Source organism: Apium graveolens, chromosome 3 (genome assembly GCF_009905375.1).
Source record: "Apium graveolens cultivar Ventura chromosome 3, ASM990537v1, whole genome shotgun sequence".
Taxonomy (NCBI): domain Eukaryota; kingdom Viridiplantae; phylum Streptophyta; class Magnoliopsida; order Apiales; family Apiaceae; genus Apium; species Apium graveolens.
Window position 1 is genome coordinate 53,521,717 of NC_133649.1, and position 10,121 is coordinate 53,531,837.

The window sequence follows — 10,121 nt, forward strand, 5'->3', positions numbered from 1 at the left end:
GGAGTGGACGGGTGGAGAGCCCGAGTCACATGGTTTAGGGTATCACCTTCTAGGAGGAGTTCCAGCAGCTGGTGCTACCATGGCTAGGCCCAGTCAGGCTTCGGGAGAGGCAGGCTCTTCGAGAGCTCAGGAAGGAGATGGTTCGGGATTGGCCGATGTCCAGTACAGGAGGCTTTCAAGGAGGATGGATGCGATGTATGAGTCGCAGAGTCGGTTTGCGAAGGAGCTTACCCAGGCACTTGGGACTGCATTTAGAGGCCTTGGAGCTAACATCCAGTGGCCCGTTTTTGGTGAGAATTCTGCTTATCCACCTCCTAACACTCCACCCTCTGATGGTGATGATGGTGATTCGTCTGAGTAGGTATACCCTGTGTTCCTTTCTATTACCTTCACTGGGGACAGTGAAGATTTTAAGTTTGGGGGTAGTAGTTAAGGAACATATTTATGTGGGTGTCATGTAGTTGCATTTTCATGTTAGTTTAGTTCATATAGTTGCATATTTTTGTCATATAGTTTTTTTAAGGATTTATAGCTTTATTTATCATGTCATAACTTATGCATATACCATGATCCCTTTGTGTTGCTTTACCGATTAATATGTGATATTGATGCGAGTGTAGTGATAGCTTTAAAGTAATGTTGAATCTTGTTAGGATGATATGCATGCTAGAAACACTTGTAATTTCACTAAGCCTTAGAGTATGCTTAAGGACTAGATTGTTGTCATGGTTTGATGGTTTTTGAGGTTAATCTATTGCTTATACTTAGAATGCATGTTATGCTCTTAATGATAAACGACATGAAAGGATAAAAATTGGAGCAAAAAAATTGGAATTCATTGCTAGTTTTGGCTAGGCGTCAAATGGCTAGTAGTCGGGTCGTATTGTATACGAGTAGTCTAGGGTTGAGCAGGATGGAACGGAACGCACTTGCTCAGAAATTGGAAAAAAATATATGTGTGAAAAAGAAAAAAAAAGAGAAAAAAATATGGTTTAATGCACAATTGATCAGGAGTGGGCTCTTTGGTATTCAAGTTATTAAATTCTTAGGGGACTTTGTGCCTAGTGACCTAAGGCTTGTATAGTCTGGGATCCGCTAACCTAACGCTCGCTAAATGGGTACCATTGCATAAGTCTTTTGTGGACCTCACTCATTGCACGATCAAATAAGTATTTATTTTATGTGTTGAATAAAAGCATGATTCCGTAATAAACTCTAATAATCTTGAAGTGTTATAAGTCATTTTGTGTCTAGAATATATTCTTCGTATAAGCTTGTGATTGCCTTGAGGATAATTAAGTTATGGTGATTGATCTAGTTTTGAAGCATATCTGTTAAGCATTCGCACACACCATGTTTCTAGTTGTATGTTAGCTTGCGTGATTTGATTGATCTTTAGTCGCCTAATTGCATTTGTTGATATGTCATGTGTTGGTTGGTTTAGTCATCGCGAGGGGATCACTGCATTCATATAAGTTGTATTCATGCATGTTTTATTCTAAGTTTGAATCTGTGATGCTTGAGGACAAGCATCGATTCAAGTTTGGGGGTCTGATAAGTGGCATTTTATACCACTTAGAGCGTCTCATAACAGATTGAATTAGTGTCTTAAACTCAAGTATATTGTATATTTGATGAGTTTTCTAGTATTTTTGCATTTCAGGGTATAACTTACTTAGATAGGTGTTTTTCATCAAATAAAGCTTAAGGAAGTGCTTGGAATCAATCTAGGGGAGATTAGCGAAGAAATCAGCAAAAACATGAGCAAAATAAAGTATTTTCCAGAAAGGTAGCACGCGACCGCGTGCCAGGAGCAGGCGACCGCGTGCCAGCAAGCGGCTGCGTGGAGACAGCAGGCAACCGTGTACGTGCGGAATTTCAGAATCTGGATTTTATTAATTCAAGTACAATTGGGCTTCTGTTGGCGCTGGTTCTCTTGGGCTATTATATAAACCTTATGGGAAGACGTTTTCTTCATCAAGAGCAAGGGCAAGAAGATTGAGAAGACCATTTTAGCACGCAACAATGAAGAAGAGGAAGCATACGTTTATCTTGTGATTCTTTTAATTCATTGTAACAGTGGATGCTAGTTTTCTTTATGCTTTGAACCTTAATACTCTTGTGATGTACTTCACTATTTATTAAGTATTTTTCATCTTTATATCATTGTGTTATTATCATGCTTTCATATAAACCCATGGTGACGATGAGTTCTATTATGGGCTAATCGTGATCATGGGATCCTAGCAGATTTACTATGGAATTCTTTAGTTAATTGTTTAATACCTTGGTATGTGGTGATTGTATGATATTTAGCATAGGTTGTGCTTATTCGTCTTATATGCGTCGCGAACATGTAAGATAGCCTGTTAATCTCTTATGAAGCGACAGTGAATCTTGAGATTTAGAACTTGCCATACTAGCATAGGTTAATGTCATGTATGCATGATTAGTGGGTAACTCTAACCGTTTTACTTGCCCTGTGTAATCATCATGAATAACTTGCGCTTAAATTGTTATGTTGTCAAATTCTGTAGACATATAGGGTCTCAACATAATTGATGCCTATTCAACTTCTATCTTAATTATGGATGCTTGGTAGAATGGTATTCGTACAACGAAAGTTGGCATTTATCAGTTTCGTGTTGTTCGATTAATATCATCACCATTACATGCTAAGGTTAATAACAATAACTATTGAATGAAGTAGTAATGAAGTTAGGATCTCATGTGTGTTTAATATTGTTAATTCAAGTGTTTAATTCTCATAGTAATTATTAGTTTACCAACCTTAATTGTTATTGTCTTGGCATTGAAGAATAATCATACATTGGTGAGTAAGTGTTAATTAAATATAATTAATCAGAGTCTCTGTGGGAACGAACTAGAAATTATTCTATATTACTTGCGAACGCGTATACTTGCGTGAATTATTTAGCGCATACTTTGTGCCTAACATTATATATGCCATGCTATCGTATTACTAAATAATTGCAAAATCAGGATTATAAAGAATGGTCACATCACCAAACCACCAATCAAAAACTCAAACCCAAGACCAAGAACTAAACCAAGATACTCCTATGATGAACTGACTTGTTCAACTGTTACAACAACATGTAGCCCCTAAAGTCAGAAACATCAAACATTTTCATTCCGTGCATCCCCCATAGTTTGTATGATTTCCAGAACCGATTAAAGCTCAATCATGGATGAGAGAAATGGAAAAGCATTCGAGTTAGTGGAAGTTAAGGATGAGAAAAAGGCGCAGTACGCAAGTTATTACCTTTAGGTTGAGGCAAGTTATAGGTAGAAATATTCAAAGGCGCTGCTTGAAGGAAAAGTTATAATCTATGAGAAGTTTAAGGAGATGTTTTAGAGAAGTATTTTCCAAATTATATGCAAGACAAGTTGGAGATGAGGTTTCTGAATCTGAGACAAGAAGATGTGATTTGTTTTAAGTACAATCAAGAAGGTCACTATTCGACGGAATGCCCAAGTAAAGCAGGGAAGCCGGAATTGACTTATTTTAAATATGAAAAGGATGGCCATATGGCAAGGAACTGTAAAGAGCCTGTTCAGAAGGCGAATGTGCTTAGGATTACTGGACCATCGCCCTCTACAGCACCAGCAGCTCAGCCAAGGGCAAGAACGTTCAACATGACAATGAAATATGTTGTGCAGAATGCAGATGTGGTGGCAGGTATGCTTGATATAAACTCAGTAGAAGTTAAAGTGTTAATGGATTCTGGAGCAACTAGATCCTTTATTGCTGAAAGTGTTATTGCTAGATTAAAGTGTGTTGCATACCCTCTCGAACCTAATTTGATTAGAGAAGTAGCGAATCAAGAAAGAGTTACTTCCAAGAGAATCTATCCCATTTGCGATAGGATTATAGAAGGTCGGCACTTTTCCGCTGACTTAATTCTTTTCAAGTTAAGAGAATTTGACGTTCTTCTATGGATGGATTGGTTTTCAAACCACTATGTGCAAATCGAATGTAGAAGTAAGAAAGTGAAATTAGAGACCAAGGATGGTATTGAAGTGATATTCAAAGGAAATAAGCAAGAGAAGAAGTTTTTAATGGCTATCCAAATGAAGAGACTATTACGACATGGGTGTGAAGCGTATTTAGCACATGTGAAGGATGTAGAAAAGGAGTCCTCAAGGATTGAAGATATTCCAGTAGTTAAAGATTTTCCCGATGAGCTTCTAGATGAATTACCTGGACTACCACCAGATCGAGAGGTCGAGTTTATGATTTATTTGGCTCCTGGAACGGAATCAATATTGAAAGCTCCTATCGAATGGCGCCTGTCAAGATAAAAGAGTTAGCGACGTAGTTGCAGGAATTGTTGGATAAAGGAGTTATTTGCCTGAGTGTATCCCTGAGGGGTGCACCAGTGCTATTTGTAAATAAGAAAGATGAAAGTCTGAGGTTGTGTATCAATTATTGCGAATTGAATGAGTTGAGGAAATTAGAATAAGTATCATCTACCGCGAATTGACAACTTGCTTTGATAAATGGGAAGGAGCTACTTGTTTCTCAAAGATTGACTTAAGATTTGGGTCTCATATGCTGAAGATTAAGCGGACGATATACCCAAGATGGCGTTTCGAACAAGATATGGACACTATGAGTTCTTGTGATGGCGTTTGGATTGACAAATGCGCCAAGTGCATTTATCGATCTCAGGAATAGAGTATTCAAGGAATATTTGGATAAGTTCGTGATCGTATTATTTATTGACGATATCTTGATATACTCCAAGACGGAGGAAAATACATGGAACATTTGAGGATTTCTTTGGAGATTTTGAGGAAAGAGAAGTTATATGCAAAGTTTCGAAGCGTGAGTTTTAGTTAAAGTAAGTTCAATTTCTTGGTCATGTAGTTAACAGTGAAGGTATTAAAAGTAGACCCAGCCAAAATAGAAGCTGTGACGAATTGGGATAGGCCTAAGACTCCTATAGAAGTCATAAGCTATCTTGGATTAGCAAGGTATTAGAGGATATTTGTACAAGATTTTTCTAAGATTGCAGTTCCATTGACTAAGTTGACAAGGAAGAATGAAAAGTTTATTTGGACGGATAAGTGTGAAGGAAGCTTTCAAAAGTTAAAGAAAAGGTTGGTAACCGCATCAGTGTAGGTTTCACCCGATGAAAAGGTAAGTTTGTGATCTACAATGATCCTTCGTATAAAGGGCTAGGTTGTGTGTTGATACAACACGGGAAAGTGATAGTATCTGTGACAAGGAAATTAAAGCCACCCAAGCAGAAATATCTTACGCATGATCTAGAATTAGCAGTGATTATATTTGCCCTTAAGATTTTGAGGCATTTTTCGTATGGTATAAAGTGTGAGATTTATACGGACCACAAAAGCTTAAGGTATATTATTACGTAGGAAGAATTGACTATGTGGCGAAAGAGATGGTTGGAATTGATCAAAGATTGTGACGGTATTATCAGTTATTCTCCTAGAAAGGTGAATGTTGTAGCAGATGCGCTAAGCCGTAAAGAAGGGTTGAATGGGTTAAACTTCATCTGAGGAATTAATCAAGGATTTTGGGAAGTTGGAACTAGAAGTGCGAATTCCAGAAATGGGAAGTAAGGTAATGTATGCAATGACTTTTCAGCCGGAAATTTTAGAAAAGATTCGGCGTCATCAAGAACAAATGATAAACCACGAGAAGGATAAGTTGTCTGAAAAAGAAATTAAGGCTCAAAAGGATAATAAAGGAATATACCAAGTTGCTCGCGTATCTGAAATTTTTAGTGGTATGGAATTGAAACATGAGATTCTTCATGAAGCACATAACTCAAGATTATCGATTCACTATGGAAGTACAAAAATGTAAAAGGACTTAAAAGAAAGTTATTGGTGGCCAACTATGAAAAAGGAAGATTGCAGAATGGATAAGTAAATGCATACGTGCCAGAAAGTAAAAGCGGAACATCAGTGACCGAGTGGATTGCTTCAACCACTAGACATTCCTGAACAGAAATGGGAGCTTATCGCGATGAATTTCATGGTAAGATTACCAAAGACTAAGTCTAATCATGACGCAATATGGTTAATAAATGATCGATTGACAAAGTCAGCATTTTTCTTGCATATCAATGAAAGATTCTCATTATTGGAAAATTTTAGTTAAGATGTATGTGGATGAAATCGTGATGCATCACGGAGTTCCAGTGTCTATCATATCCGGTAGAGATACGAAGTTTAACTCGAGATCTTGGCAACAATTTCATGATCATTAGGAAGCTAAATTGAAAAATGAGTACGACATATCATCCACAGAACATCTGACAAAGCAAAAGGACTATTCAAACAATCAAAGATCCCCTACCTACTGGGACGAAGTTGGCGAACACAAATTATTAGCCCATAGTTGATACAACAGATGAAAGAGAAAATGGATGTGATTCACAAAAGGTTAATTGCTAATTAAGATCGACAGAAGAAAGATGCAGATTAAAACAAGAAAGGATGTGATGTTCGCACCCGTAATCAAAGTACTGTTAAAGATCCCTCCATGGAAAGGTCTATTCAAATTCGGGAAGAACGGCAAGCTGAGTCCTAAATATACTGGACAATTCAAAGTGCTAAGGCAAATTGGAAAAGTAGCATATAAGTTAGCGTTACCTCTGCAGATACAACATCTTCATAACATGTTTCATGTTTCTCTTCTGAAGAAATATAATTCTGATGCTAGTCATGTGATTGAGCTAAAACCCGTGGAAATTCAACAAGATCTATTATATGTGGAACATCTATTATAAAATCTTGATCGTAAAGAAAAAACACTTAGAAATAAAGTGGTGCCTCTATTTAGAGTTTTGTGGAGAAATCCCAGGATAGAAGAGTCATCTTGGAAATTATAAAGTGAATTGTGGGAGATATATCCACATTCTATTTGCTTAGATTAGATTCTAAGGACAGAATCCTTTTAAGGGGGTAGAATGTAACGACTGGGAATTTTCATGAATTAATTATGTGAGTAAAGTGTAATTATGTGAATTATGTGTTATTATGTGAGAATGGAAATATTTAAATAAATATTATATTCCAGTTTGACGTGTCAGCTGGTATAAAGAGAATGATTGTGAAGCGTAGTTGAAAACGCTCAGCGTCGGGCCATCAGTCAGGACGTGACCTGTTACGCGAAGAATGAATATTAGTAAAAACGAAAATTTTATGATTAAGTATATTTTTATTACGATACGTGATATGTGAGTCTATGTTGTTAACTATTAAGGTGCATGATTATGTGATTATATGCTTGTATGATATTATTTGGAATTTTAGAAAATAAGAAGTGCATTAATTGCTATTTATATAGGTTATAAATGTATTTTTATTCTTTAAGAAAAAACAATTTTTAAAATAATTTTTATTTATTAATTTCAAATTTGATTTTATTAAATTCCTAAAATTCTAAACTATTTTATGATGCCACTCTTGTAATTTACAGATTTATGGTTTTATTTATAAAATGTATTCTTTGTAATAAATTAGATTAATAATTATTAGATTACCTAATTGTCCGTGCATGCATTTCCACTCACAATATAAGAAAAGGGTTGTTGTGTCATTAACCACCCCACTATCTCATTTCAACTTAGCCAAATGACCATATCATCCTTGCATGCATTTTGTGCTAGTAGTGAGAGAAGGGTATATTGGTAAAATCCCAATTCCACTAACCTTTCACATGGGAGAATCAAATCAAAAGTGTGTCATTCTCACTCTCCACATGCACACACCTCATTTCTTTCTTCTCTCCCCTCTCTCCTTCCTCTCTCTTTCGGCTCTCTCCCTCTCTTTCTCTCCCTCTCACCCGAACTCTCTCTCTTTCTCTATCCTACATGCAACACCCAATTCTAACTCAAATTTAAATATCTTTCCATTGATATTCATCATTTTCAATCCTCTATTCATATACCCTTTGCATGTAGGTGTTTAAGGAAGTTTTTGCATCAACATCTCTTGGTTATATCTAAGAAAATACAATTTCTTAGTGTATGACCTTAAGAGAGAGTATAGTACATAAGTTATGTGATTTTCTTGGTTTGTTTTGGAGATAGGTTCGAATTTTACTATTAAAAAGGTGGGTTTTAATTTTGATTCAAAGTTTACAAAGGGTTTTGGTTCAAAGATTTGTTTTTTAGTTCGAATGAATAAGTTTTGCAAAAGATTTTTAAATTTATAATTGGTTTTGATGATATATATATATAAACCTTTGTTTTTGAGTTGGTTTCCTTGCATGCATGTAAAGTCCTAAGTGTAATCAAGTTATATTTTTTTTGGTTTGAAAAGAATAAGGGTTAAATGATTAGATCATGGGTTTAATTAAGTTGGATTTGCGATTTAGAGTATTGCATGTTGAGTTGATTGATTGCATATTGATTCTACAAGTTGTTTTGTTGTTAATTGGGTTATTGTTTAATTTGGAAATAGAATTTGGTTTATACTGGATATGTTAGTAGATAAGTATGAATAAGTTAAGTTTTGACTATTAAAAGCATGGATTCCATTTGGTTTTCAAAGGAATAAATGATTGGATTTATGCATGTTAAGATTTTGTTCAAAAATATTATTTTGGTTCAGTTTTTCATTTAAAAAAAATGATTTTAAGAAGTGTTCTTGTTTGGAATGTATTAAAATAGGTTTAAATTGTAAATGGAACTTTGTATGTCGATATTTGATAAATTGTTTGTGTTTTATTAAAAAAATCGAATGGTATATGGTATTAAAAAGGGTTGATTCAAGTTGTTTGGTCAATTTGATTTTAGAGTCTAATTATATGGTTTGTGTAAGATTGATTTGGTGTTTAAAAGATGTTTGGTTAGTTGCATGTCAAGTTAAGTGGTTGCATGTTGATTTCTTGGCTTGTTACCATTTATTTTGGTTCGAATTTTTTTTGTTAAAAATGAAGGAATAGTTGTTTGGTTATCGAGTTATTTAGATCGTGATTGATTTGTTAAGATATAGATTAAAGTATACAAGTATATACTCGCTATGTGTTATATGTGTACTCTATGATTATGCTTGAATATACGAGTTAAGTATATAAGTATATACTACTAAGTCTATGTGAATATTCTGTGATTATACTCGTGTATATAAGTTAAGCTTTAATGCGAGTTGGGATAATCGTTAGACGTTCAGGGAACGTCGAGTGCGAATAAGTATCTAATTAGGGATTATATTTTGGATTGTAGATTCAGATAGAGTAGGCATTCAAGATTGTAGATTCAAATAGTGGAGACATCCAACTAGAAAAGGGAAAGGAAACTTAGGTGGCAGTAGTTCAGTTTCAATTTCAGTAAAACAGGAAAGCGATTTAAAGCAAGTAATTCTGCCTTGTCTTATGAATTTATATTGCTAATGCCATGATAAAGTAGTGATTCTTTTTTTATACTTGTGATAAACCTGTTATTGATTTCTGAGAAACCTTAATATTGATTCTTGTGATAACTTATTATTGAATCTTATTCGACCGTTTACAACCACTTAATTGATTCATACCCGATTACATTGCCTACTTCCTTTGTCACCCTATGATCTTATAAACCTAAATGAACCTTTATGAATTCCCTTGTGAAATGTCTTGAGTAACCTGAATTCTTCATTAACTTGAATACCTTTGCCTTGATGATTAATTCCCTTGGATACCTCGAACTTGATTTCTAGTATTGCTTCAATAATTCCCTATATTGACCATTGCTTATAATTTTAATTCCTTGAACTAAATTTATTTCATAACTATCTTTTATTTTCATATCCAAACTTTGTAACTGGATGTACGCCATTTACTACACTTGATATCAGACACCCCTACCTTTGTTGATTATCATTTTAACTCTTTTTCAATACTTCTTCCTTAGTTGTTGAATCATTGATATTCATCCTTGGTGGCCCCGCTAGTATGAGGATAGTTCTTCTTTTGATACTCGTAATCCTAATCCTCTGATTGTTGATCGTAGTCTTATTTTTTGGAATCCCTTAAAGATTGATATGATTCTTTCACGCTTTAAGAACTTTTGATATATTATTCTTTCTGGCATCTAATTCTTATAAAAATGCAAAGTTTTTAACAGTTGAATTGCCAA

At 34.9% G+C, this 10,121-nt stretch overlaps 1 protein-coding gene across 1 annotated transcript; it reads left to right on the plus strand.

The window, feature by feature from the left end:
- Positions 1-3,741: 3,741 nt before the first annotated feature.
- On the plus strand, positions 3,742-4,326 carry LOC141714215 (uncharacterized). Its single transcript, XM_074517747.1, has one exon. It carries the CDS (start codon positions 3,742-3,744, stop codon positions 4,324-4,326), a length of 585 nt encoding a protein of 194 aa, XP_074373848.1.
- Positions 4,327-10,121: the final 5,795 nt, after the last annotated feature.

Coding starts and splice junctions, on each gene's coding strand:
- LOC141714215 (XM_074517747.1), top strand. CDS start 3,742: ATGGATTCTGGAGCAACTAGATCCTTTATTGCTGAAAGTGTTATTGCT.